The following is a 12,493-nucleotide window of genomic DNA, read 5'->3' as shown; positions in this document are numbered from 1 at the left end:
TGTAAAGCACCTAGAAACAAATTCAGTGAAGAAGACAGATGCCTGTAAGGGAGTTTTGTAAGAGAACATTTAGCCTAGATTGAAACTTCTGGCATTCCTTTGCATTGTATGCTTGTTAAGAGCATAAAATACTTAAATCTTGATTTGGGTTATTTTAATGTAAGGAGGAAAACTCTTTTATTTCTTCAGATGCCGAAAGTTCAGTATAAATCAAACTGTAAACCATCCACATTTGCATATCCTGCCCCTCTGGAAGTACCAAAAGAAAAAGAAAAGGAAAAGGTAGGTTGTTTGTTCCCTTGAGCAGCATTTGTACTTCTATATAGAAGCTGCTTAGTGTTTTACTTGGGTGTGTTTTAAATACTTTAAATTAGATATTTTCAAAGTAATACTTCTTATGGTAAAATCCAACATTACACAAGAATGTAAAGTAAAAGCCCTTTTTCTCTCCTGGTCATCCAAGTCCCACGTCACAGGAATCATAATTTCTGAATCCTTGCAAATGTTTTCTCTGCACATGTCAGTACTTTTTATACCACAAATAATTGTTGACACACTGTTCTGCAGCTTATTGTTTTCACTTTAACAGTTAATCTTTAGGGGACGCCTGGCTGGCTCAGTCGGTAGAGCATGCAACTTGATTGATCTCAGGATCATGAGCTCAAGCCCCACTTTGGGTGTAGAGCCTACTTAAAATTTTTAAAAGTATCTAAGTTTTTCAGTGTATATGGATCTCATTGCTGCAGAGCATTCCCTTTATGTACAATACCATTATCTGTCTTCTCAGTTCCTCGCATGATGAACACTTGAAGGTGGTTTCTAATTTGTCACTGTTACAAATGAGACTAGAATAAGAGTCTTTATACATGTGTGTTTGTGCACTTGTACGAGTATACCTATAGGTTACGATCTTAGATGTGATTGATTAGAAGTAATGTACATTATTTATTTTCATAGATATTAACTAAATTTCCTTTCAAAATGGATATAACCAACTTATGCTACTAACAGCAATGTATGAGAATACTCACTGATGTGTGTTAAACTATCGTGAGTTAGAGAGCTGCACTTGCCCCTGAAGTTTTCTCAGTAAAATTATCCTTTTTGATACCTTATACTAAGGAAAATACTTTTCTTCCTCTCAACAGTGCTCTGTATTAGCCAGTTGATTATTTGCTGTAAACTTTGTAAGTGGGGATAATTATACAACTGACCAAATTTGAGGGTGGTGGGTGATGAATATCTCTGACGACAACATCCTGTTCCATCAGCTATGTTTCAGACCCCCGGCTTTTAGGTCTGAAACAAAATCAGCTTATACCAATACTGCCAGCCTTCAAAGTCCCTGTTTTACCTTCGATTTTAGCAAGACCCATCAAGAAGGGTAGTTCTAGGCTAACCATTCACCCACTGTGTATTACAATTGTAGAGCATCTAATTCAGTAAGAGGATCTTTATGACCAAGTTTGGAGGAAATTTTTATGTTTTCTAGTGCTTTCCCTATAAAGTAAAAATGTATGCAGCACCCAAATATCTCAGAATCTCATGATAGCAAATCCACATCCAAGGTAGACTACAGATTAAAAAAAGTGGTAATAATAAGAGTTATATTGGATGCAGGCCTCTAGGAACTAAAGAATCACCTGAGGACTATAGTAGAAAATTATATGAATAAATGTCCTGCTTATTTTTCGCATTTATTCCCTGGTTATTTTGTTATTTATGATACTTACTTCCAGGAAACAAAGTATTATAGAACTGATTTCTCTGTGGGCTTGTACCTTGTAGGTAAGAGACTACGATTTACCATGTTCACTTCCTCTAGGTTTCCACTGCTGTGTTATCTATTACTGCCAAGGCTAAAAAAAAGGAAAAAGAAAAAGAAAAAAAAGAGGAGGAGAAAATGGAAGTGGTAAGTATAATTTGGTGATCATGTGGGTTGATATATCTATCTTTATCATGGTCCAGGTTCTTCGTAAGTGAACATTTCCATACCTTGCTCTTGGCTTCCTTAAGTAAGTATCCCGTTCCAAGCATAGAGACTCCTAAAGTTTTAATTGGAAGAGAGTTGAGTTCTTGGAGGAAATGACAACTAAAGTGGGTTTTGAAGGGCAGAGTAGAATTTTCAGACAATGAGATGATGTTGGGAGAAAAAAAGGCCCTTTCAAGCAAAGACAGTATCATTTGTTTAAATAGACCCTCTTTTTATGGTCTCTCCTGGTAGAAAAACTTCCTTATCCTTTAAAACCAAGTTACATAGCATTCTCACCCCTAAGCACAGTTGTCCTGTCCATCCTGAGTCTGGTATGACTTTAGTTGTATTTTCATTACATCTAATCCTAGCTACCTTTTGTACCTAAGAGTTGCTCAGTAAAAGGAATGTCTGAGTGGCCCAGTTGGTTAAGCATCCAACTCTCAGTTTCGGCTCAGGTCATGATCTCACAATTTCGTGAGCTCGAGCCCCACATCGGGCTCTGTGCTAACAGTGCAGAGCCTGCTTGGGATTCTCTCTCTCTCCCCCTCTCTCTCTGCCCCTCCCCTGCTCACACTGTCTCTGTCCCTCTCACTATAAATAAACTTAAAAAAAATTTTTTAAAAGGAGTTGCTCAGTAAACTTATCAAACGTTATTCAGTGATGTGGAAGAGAAGTAAACCTTTGTTGGGTAATTTTCTCATATTTTCCAGGACGAAGCAGAAAAAAAGGAAGAAAAAGAGAAGAAAAAAGAACCTGAGCCAAACTTCCAGTTATTGGATAACCCAGCCCGAGTTATGCCTGCCCAGCTTAAGGTCCTGACCATGCCAGAGACCTGTAGATACCAGCCTTTCAAACCAGTAAGTTATCTATGGCCCTTAGCTATATGCCAGTGGGATATTAATTCATAGAACAATGACATATTGATAGAAGAGGCTAAATCTCCAAAGCATTGGAGAAAGCTCTCTAGAACAAATCAGTCTCTTAGCAAAAGAGAGGACATTCCCTTCCATTTCATATAGATTTGGGAGAGATCTTTTTTTTCCTTTGGGTAACCCTACAAGCATCCTTCATCTACCAGAGGCTTACATATTAGAAGTTCCTAATACAGCATGGTGATAGCTATGAGGTCAACATAGACTCCAGGACCAGACATCCTGAGTTTGAATCCTGACTCTACCATTTACAGCCTGTGTAACCTTAAGTCTAATACTGAACCTCTCTCTGCCTCAGTTTCCTCTCCTGTAAAATAAGAATTATACCTAACTCAGGAATGAAAGAGTGAATAAGGTGATAACAGTTAATACACAAGCCCTTAGAGCATTGAATTTTACAATTTGAAAAGGATCTTTCCGCCATTTAATTTATTCTAAGGAAGAATGTTTCAGGTTAGAAACACTGAACAATAATTTGAGCATGAAAATGTCTTTTTTTCCTCCACATTCTTATAACTGGAAAACAAAGCTATTAGTAGACACATTTAATACATCCAGATCCTGGGCCTGTCTACAGTGCCATAGATGAGATTTCTAAAAAAAAAAGTAAACCCATTCTCATCAACTTGAAAGTGGTCCCTGATAGTGGTGAGTGGAAGGCATCTCTTACCTACACTTGTGAGCCAAGGTCTTACCTAACTAGATTATCAGTAGAGGAGAGAAGGACAGGGATAGATGGCTGTATTTAGTGGTGAAGAGCTAGAATTGGGTAGAACTGAGTTTATACTCCAGCTCTGCCATTTCTTAGCTGTATAACTGAGACAAGTCTTTTGATCTTTTCATGTTTCAATTTCCTCATCTGTTAATGTTGTAAAGATTAAATAGATCATTATATGTAAAATGCCTAAAACAATATCTGGCACATGGTAAATTCTTAATAAATATTAGTTGATGGGGCACCTGGATGGCTCAGTTGGTTAAGCACCTGACTTCAGCTCAGGTCATGATCTCGCGGTCTGTGAGTTCAAGCCCCGTGTTGGGCTCTGTGCTGACAGCTTGGAACCTGGATCCTGCTTCGGATTCTGTGTCTCCCTCCCTCCCTCTCCCTCCCTCCCTCTCTCTCTCTCTCTCTCTCTCTCTCTCTCTCTGCCCCTCCCCCACTCACTGTCTCTCAAAAATGAATAAATGTTAAAAAAAATTTTTTTTTAAGAAAATTTAATAAATATTGGTTGATGGTGGTAACAAGTCACCAGATGGCTGTAGGTAGCAAGGCAGTCAGGCCAGGAAGGCAGGAATCGTTTGAAGATCTTTTCCTACTTCCTATTAGTCCTTCATTATGACTAGAACCTAATACTACTTGGTCTGTAGTGTACAATGAATGAACTCATAGAACCACCAATGCACACCTTAAATGCAGTCACTGTCTGCTCGACTACCCAGTTCATCTAAGTGGCATGTTTACAGAGAGTGTATTTAACAGTGTCTAGAAACTGCTGTTGCCAGTTTAAGTGGGGTATATCAAGAATAGATCTATTAGCACATAACTAGTGAATACAGAAAGCACACAAGACACCCAGTGTTCTTGACAATTACGAAGAACCGAAGACAGCAAAGTATACGCTCCATATCGTGAGGCCATATGAGAAGACTGATATGTTTCTGTTGGAAATTAAATGTTTATTAGCATTTGCTCAGAATGAGAGGAAGCTGCAACCGTTGTCCATCTAGGAGTCAAAAGACTGGCTTTGTCAGAGCAAGCCAGCAATGAAGGCTAAGGAAGAGTTGCCAGCTGCCTGGCTGACTGTTGGTGGTGTGCTTCCCTAATGCACACACAGCCCCTCAGCAAAGACTGGAGACTTACTGGTTCCAGGTGTTTAAGGAAAGCCCTGCCCAATCGTAGCTGACCACTCAGTTGAGTAGAGACTACATGGTCACATACAGCAAAAAATACTGACTTTATGAAAGAAGTTCAGAAAAGTCACAAAACAGACAACAGCAAACCCTGGGGAAGGGAGAGAATCTGATTTCCAGAGTGCCTGCATGATATTATTTTAATGTCCAGTTTCAACAAAAAATTACAAGACATACAAAGAAATAAGAACCTAGATGCCTTAGGCAGACTAAATCAACTACTTAAAATATGTCTGAAGACCTAAAGGAACTAGGTTTAAAGAACTAAAGGAAAGTATGAGAATGTCTTAACAAGTAGTATCAGTAAAGTGATAGAAATCATAAAAAATAAGAGATTATGGAATTAAAAAATACAGTAACTGAAATGAAAACTATTAAAGGAGCTCAACAGCTGATTCAAGCAGGCTTGGGCAAACTTGAAGATAGGTCAGTTGAAGAACAATTCTCCAAAAAAGGGTGAAGAAAAATGAACCTCAGAGATCTGTGGAACACTACCAGGCATACCAAGCTACATAAAATGGGATAACGGGAGTCCCAAAAAAGAAAAGCATAGAATATTTAAAGAAATAATGGATGAAAACTTGGCAGATTTTATAAATGTTACTAATCTACATATCCCAGATGTTCAGTAAATCCAAGAGTGATAAACCCAAAGAGATCCACACCCAGCCCCATCGTGATAAAGTTGTTGAAAAATCTTGAGAGAAGCAACTCATCATATACTGGAACCCTAAATAAGATTAACAGCTGATTTGCCACCAGAAACCATGGAGGCCAGGAGGCAGTAGGATGATATATTCATAGTGCTGAAAGAAAAGACTCTCAACCAAAAATTCTGTATCCATCAAAATGGTCCTTCAAAAATGAAGGTGAAATTAAGACATTTCCAGATAAAAATGAAGAGAATCTGTTGCTAGCCAACTTGCCATACAGGAAATACTAAAGTGAATGCTTCAGGCTGAAATGAAAGGACACTAGACAGTAATTTGAATACACATGAAAAAATAAAGAGCACTGGTAAATGTAACTACATAGGTAAATCCGAATGATAGTATAAATGTATTTTTGTAACTCTTCTCCTATCTGGTTTAAAAGACAACTGTATTAAGCAGTCATAAATTGGTATTGATGTATGCACAAAAGCATAATTTGCATTAAACTATGTCATAGTTCTGGCTGCTAAAGCAGATTGCCACCTATCGTTTAAAACTAAATGGCTTAAACCACAAACATTTCTCACAGTTATGGAGGCTAAAAGTCCAAGATTAGGATGCCAGCATGATTGGGGTCTTAGTAAAGGCCCTCATCTTACTTTACACATGGCCTTCTTCTCATTGTGTCTTCACAAGGCAGAGAGCAGAGAGGAAAGAAGCTCTCTTCATGGCTCTCCTTATAAGGGCACCGATTTCATTATTAATGAGGGCTAATTGCTTGCTAATGGCCCACCTGCTAATACTATCACTTTGGGGGATAGAATTTCAACATGTGATTGGCAGGATGAGAAGACACAGACATTCAGTTCATAACACAGTAACAACAAAGGAATGGGGAAACAGCTATATTGAAGTGTAGTTTTTGTATACTTTGAAGTTAAGTTGCTATTTTTCAGTGAGATTAAGATGTTAATTGTAACCCCAAAGACAACCACCAGACAAAACAACTCAAAAGTCGACTGAAAGAAACAAGGAAATTAAACTAGTACACTAGAAAGTACCTACATAATGCCAAAGGAAGCCAGTAGTGGAAGAATTGAGAAACAAAAATACAGAAGACATACAAAAAACAAATTGCAAAAATGGTACGAATAAGTCTTACCTTAGTAATCAGATGAAATATCTTTTTCTTTTTTTTTTTAAAGTAAGTTCTAGGCCCATCATGGGCCTAGAACTCACAGCTCTAACATAGAGTCTTATGCTCTACCAGCTGAGCCAACCAGGCACCCTCATGAGATGTAAATGGACTAACCACTCCAGTTAAAAGGCAAAGATCAGCCAAATGGATAAAAAAGAAGAGGACCCAACTACATGCTCTCTTATTAAGAGACACACTTTATGAGGTGCCTGGCTGCCTCAGTCAGTAGAGCATGCAACTCTTGATCTCAGAGTTCAAGCCCCATGTTTGGTGTAGAGATTACTTAAAAAATAAAACAGAGGGAGGTAAACCATAAGAGACTCTTAAATACAGAGAACAAACTGAGGGTTGATGGGGAGATGGGTGGGGGAAATGGGAGCTGGGCATTGAGGAGGGCACTTGTTGGGATAAGCACTGGATGTTGTATGTAAGGGATGAATCATAGGAATCTACTCCCGAAGCTAAGACTACACTATATATACTCACTATATGTTAGCTAACTTGACAATGAACTATTAAAATTTAAAAATGATAATAAAACAAAAAAAATAAAATCTTAAACACACACACACTTTAGATTCAGAGATTCAAAAATTAAAAGCAAAAGGATGGGGAAAGATATCCCATGCAAACAAGTAACTAAAAAAGAGCTGAAGCAGCTGTACTAAATCAGAAAAAAATATATTTTAAGACAAAAATTGTTGCTAGAGACAAAGAACATTTTATAAAATTTTATAAAAAGGTCAGGGACTGACTGGCTCAGTCAATAGAGCATGCAACTCTTTTTTTTTTTTTTTTTTTTTTTTTTTTTAAGTGATCTCTGCACCTGACGTGGGGCTCAAATTCATGATCCCAAGATCAAGAGTCACGTGCTCTTCCGACTGAGCCAGTCAGGCGCCCCAGGGTATGTGACTCTTGATCTCAGGGTTGTAAGTTCGAGCACCATGTTGGATATAGAAGATTACTTAAAAAAGAATAAAATAGGGGCGCCTGGGTGGCGCAGTCAGTTAAGCGTCCGACTTCAGCCAGGTCACGATCTCGCGGTCCGGGAGTTCGAGCCCCGCGTCAGGCTCTGGGCTGATGGCTCAGAGCCTGGAGCCTGTTTCCGATTCTGTGTCTCCCTCTTTCTCTGCCCCTCCCCCGTTCATGCTCTGTCTCTCTCTGTCCCAAGAATAAATAAAACGTTGGAAAAGAAAAAACAATTTAAAAAAAAAAAAAAAGAATAAAATAAACCTAAACCACATAGCTTATAAAAGGCTCTTTCCTTATGTTGTTTATAATTGCAGGATTTGAGTTGGATTATTTCATTCCAATTAAGCATAAAATAGTACAGTTATAACCTGGAGCCATCTGTTTCCAAAATATTGGAAGTCCTATTTGTTGAACGTAGATATTTTCTTCTGTTTGGTAGACAGTTCATCTCCATTTGGTCCTTTAAATGGTTCAGGTAAACTTGCAGGCCATGGAGGATTAGTGGCCTTGTACTGTGATTGTTCTTGGGTGAATATGGATAGCACAGGCAGGGTCCATTCATAAAATGGCTCCTCTGCAAGGAAAGCATACTTTTTAAGGGAAAGAGTCAGAAATTAATGTGTATGGATATGTGGGTGTTGAGAGAAGAGAAATAGAATATAGATAGAAATTCATGAAGGCACACCAGTTTTATAGCATGGCAGGGCAGAGTGCCGACGAGTAAAAATCAGATTAGGTTGAACTGCAGAGATACTTGTACATACATGAATCATTTGACTAATGTGCTTGTGCTTCTTTTCCTTCCCATTAATGTGCTGTGGTAGAAATAATGTTTTTCCAGATGTGCCCTGCCACTGTCGACTGATTTAATTACAGAGAGCAGCTTTCCATTTCCTTTGACACAGGCAAGAAAATAAGATAAGATTAGCACACCAGAGATGGGTGAAGAGTTTGGTATTTGAATTTACTTGTAATATGTTTGGGAGAGGGCTAATGCAATTGCTTTTACACTATAGTTCTTCTTTGTTGCCTATCTACTACTTTGTTGTCTTGTATCACAAGGATTTATAAATTAAAGTGAAAAACAATCGGTAAATCTGTGATATTTATGTCGTTCTCTCTGTCATTCTGAAATTGCCGGAGAAAAATTGGCTTTTCATTCGTAGATTGTCTTTTGTGTCCAAAATGATAGTTTTCTCACAAATAATAAAGTATCTAGTAGACTAGCGTGCTTCTTAAACTCGAAAGTGCACACATATCACCTATGGATCTCGTTAAAACGCAGGTTCTGTAGATCTAGGTAGGGCTGTGTTTTCTGCATTTCTAACAAAGCCCCAGGTAGGAATGATGCTGCTGGTCCAGGACCATGTGTTGAGTAGCAGGGCATTAGAATTCATATCTACACTTAGACAGTAGACGTTCTCACTACATTCAGACTGAGACAATACTGGAAGTGCTTACTGTTCTTCGCTTGGGATGCATCATCTAAACCTCCTAGCATCCATAGCCACTGGGCTAAGTTTGTAAATATTCCTTATGGATTACAATTTTCTTTATCCTTTGTGATGTACACTGACGTTGCTTTCCTCGTTTAGTCTTCAGACTATTCCTGAAGGAATAGATGTGGAAGATCTTATTAGCTCCTTCTCCCTGTTGAACAGTCGGTCACCAGTGTAGCATCACACAGGCACAGATGCCCAGGTTTTCTGACTTTTGTCTAGTAAAGTGTAGTTCTATTCCAGTCCTTTACTTCCAAATCATTCGAGTAGTCTTAAAGGTACCATTTCACAAATATGCGCCCTAGACTCGGAAGCAGTCTGAAAATATGAGTGGAATTTGTGCTTCTTCATTCCTTGCTCTGTGTTTCCAGCTCTCCATTGGAGGCATCATAATCCTGAAGGATACCAGTGAAGACACTGAAGAGCTGGTAGAACCTGTGGCAGCCCACGGCCCAAAAATTGAGGAAGAAGAACAAGAGCCAGAACCCCCAGAGCCATTTGAGTATATCGATGATTAAGGACCCAGAGGTATGTGTAGAATAAAACTGTGTATCAAGGGAAATCTATTGTCAGTACGTCATAAATGTTTTAGGCAGAGACTTGTCTCACTTCTTCCATTCCTTTTATGCTTAATCCCTATTTACTTAAATGGTATTAAAATTTCCCCTCTTTTTGATTTCTTCCTGTGCACATAACCACCCGTTCCTTTTTCTTTTTCCCTCCACTCTGTCTGCCCTGTAGTGTTTGACCAATGCTACTAAAGTGGCTACAGACTGTTTTCATAGGTCCATGAGGAGGTAAGGAGCTTGCTCCAGAATGTAAATCTACTCAATGCTTCTTTCATCAAAAAAACCTTGCTTACTTACCTGCTCCCCCTAGAAAAAAGTCTGCTGAACTAACAAGTTGCTCACGGTAGAGTTGATTTACATTTTGATGTAAGCCCCTTATTACAGATCAGTTACAGTTCATGGATCACACAGGTCTAGGCTTCTCACTGATTGATCTCTCTCTCCCTTTCCTTTGGCAGTTCTTTTGGCACTGAAAGCCTTAATAATTTATTTATTCACTGAAGCTGTTGAACATCTAATGTGATAAAACATGGTGCTTAAAGGTACTTTGGAGTCCATTAGACTGTAACACAAAGCTTTGTCCAGTTGAAAAAGATTATTATTCCAGTATTCTAACAGTGTTGGAGTAGGTCTTTAGGTGCAGAAGATTGGAATAATCTATCTGAAGTCATGAAATTGTCCTTTTTTCCCCCATCTTGTTAGTAGTCATCACATATTTGAAGATAACCTATGAACTATATAATCAAGGTTTACTAAGTCCACCCTAGTACATGTACATTGTCAGACAAATAAGAATTTACTCTTCTACTCTTCGAAGATAAGAAGAACAGGGGCACCTGGGTGGCTCAGGTCAGTTAAGTGTCCAACTTGCTTTCAGCTCAGGTCATGATCTCACGGTTTCTTGAGTTAGCGCCCCGTGTCAGGCTCTGTGCTGACAGTGTGGAACCTGCTTGGGATTCTCTCTGTGCCCTTCCCCCACTCACACTGTCTCTGTCTCTCTCAAATAAATAAATACACTTAAAATAAAATGGAAATAAAAATAATAAAAACAGTATCATTTATTACATTATGACAAAAGAAAAATACATTTAAACGTCAGGTGGTAAGTCTAGCACCATGAGTGTTACCCACTGACCAGCATTTAATGAAAGCTTTTTACACAAGTCTCAGATAAATATTAAGTCAGAAACCCCGCCATTAGTAGGAAACTATATTCAAGCCTCTGAGAGTGTTTGGACCTTTGAGAGAGGGAGATTTATACTAACTTCCTGGTTATGTAAACTTACTTTTGAAAATTATTTTTCAGCCTTTGGTTTCCTAAGCTTTACCCAAGCAACACAAGGCACTGTTGATACAATGAGCACTCGGTGTCTATGTGGAACTGAACGGACTCACATTAGCCCCCTTAATTAAGCCTTTATAACACCTTCACACCTTACTGAAAACCCCCTGATTAAATCTTTCAAGGCAATTAATTACAAGATGGCTTATAAAAGTTTTAGTTAGAAATTGGACTTTTTTTCTTTCTTCCTTTTTTTTTTTAAGTGAACTCTGCGCCCACTCACAGCCCCGAGTTCGAATGTCGTACGCTCCACCAACTGAGCCAGGCCAGGCACCACAGAAGTTGGATTCTTATTCTTTTCGAAAGGATAAAATAGTCTAGTAGGAGTGTAAAAACTGTAGTCTGTCTTAGCAAAAAGTAGCTTTTAGGACGACACAGGCAAGGTTAGGGGCTAGTTTTAGACTTCAACAGCTAGTAATAAAAATAAAAATAAAAAAATGTTTAAAGAATGACCCTAGGGGCTCCTGGGTGGCTCTGCTCGTTGAGCATCTGACTCTTGATTTTGGCTCCGGTCATGATCTCGTGGTTGTGATATTGAGCCGCTTGTTGGGCTCCATGCCTAGTGTGGACCCCGCTCACGATTCTCCCTCCCTCTGATCTTCTCCCCTGCTCACATATGCACTCTCTCTTTCTCTCTCTCTCTCTCTTTCAAATACAATTAAAAAAAAAAAAAAAAGAATGACCCTAGCTTTCCCCCTCACCCCTTCCCTAGGATCTCATTGCTCTTCTGAAGAAGACTGTCCAGGCTCGTATGGGAAATGCCTGTGAGGACGTTCATGCCGAGACCCGCTATTCACTGCATGTATCATTGCCTCTGCGTTGACCTGAAGAACCTTGTCTCCAAGTCTTTGGTGAAGAGAAGATATAGGACTATTTAGTGTGCTCTTTACAGAACTTGGTTTTCAAATAAATATATTAAAATCTCAAAATGGACAAGAGCTTTTTAATTTGTTTTTCAGCCTTGATTTTAAATGAATGGACCTAATATCCTCCCCCCCACCATGAAATGCCTAAACCCAAAGAGCTAAATCCTCGATTGTCAGGATGAGTACACATGACTTTCATGTTGATGAAGTTAAACTAGTTTATAGGTTATTTGAAAAATTATACCAAAAAAAAAAAAAATCAATCTTTGTTCATGACTCCAAGAATTCTCTGCAGTTTTTAAAATTGGATTGAGGGTATGGGTGCCATCATCTACTGAAGAAGTCCTTGTAGTGGTCGAAGGGAAATGTTTACTTAGGCAGCTCAGTAACATTTGTTTTTAAATAAGCTTTGCTGGAGTGCCTGGGTGGTTCAGTCGGTTAAGCTTGACTTCAGCTCAGGTCATGATTTCATGGTCTGTGAGTTTAAGCCCTGTGTCGGGCTCTGTGCTGACAAATCAGAGCCTGGAGCCTGCTTCAGATTCTATGTCTCCCTCTCTCTCTGCCCCTCCCCCGCAC

The 12,493-nt window shown here is 38.9% G+C and overlaps 1 protein-coding gene across 1 annotated transcript in view; it reads left to right on the top strand.

Moving 5' to 3' along the window:
- Window positions 1–11,980, top strand: part of PSMD1 (proteasome 26S subunit, non-ATPase 1) — a 94,808-nt gene extending 82,828 nt beyond the window's left edge. The window contains exons 21-25 of the mRNA XM_047083921.1: window positions 190–282; window positions 1,826–1,912; window positions 2,686–2,832; window positions 9,512–9,668; window positions 11,764–11,980. Coding sequence (XP_046939877.1) covers window positions 190–282; window positions 1,826–1,912; window positions 2,686–2,832; window positions 9,512–9,658 — 474 coding nt within the window. The 3' untranslated portion in view covers window positions 9,659–9,668; window positions 11,764–11,980. The remainder of the gene's footprint in view (window positions 1–189; window positions 283–1,825; window positions 1,913–2,685; window positions 2,833–9,511; window positions 9,669–11,763) is intronic.
- Window positions 11,981–12,493: the final 513 nt, after the last annotated feature.

This window comes from Lynx rufus, unplaced genomic scaffold (assembly GCF_022079265.1).
Source record: "Lynx rufus isolate CCGP_SWC_20201006 ecotype Redwood Valley unplaced genomic scaffold, mLynRuf1.p SCAF_2, whole genome shotgun sequence".
Classification (NCBI taxonomy): Eukaryota; Metazoa; Chordata; class Mammalia; order Carnivora; family Felidae; genus Lynx; species Lynx rufus.
Note: the sequence above shows the minus strand (reverse complement) of the source record. Positions and strands in the feature narration are given on the sequence as shown.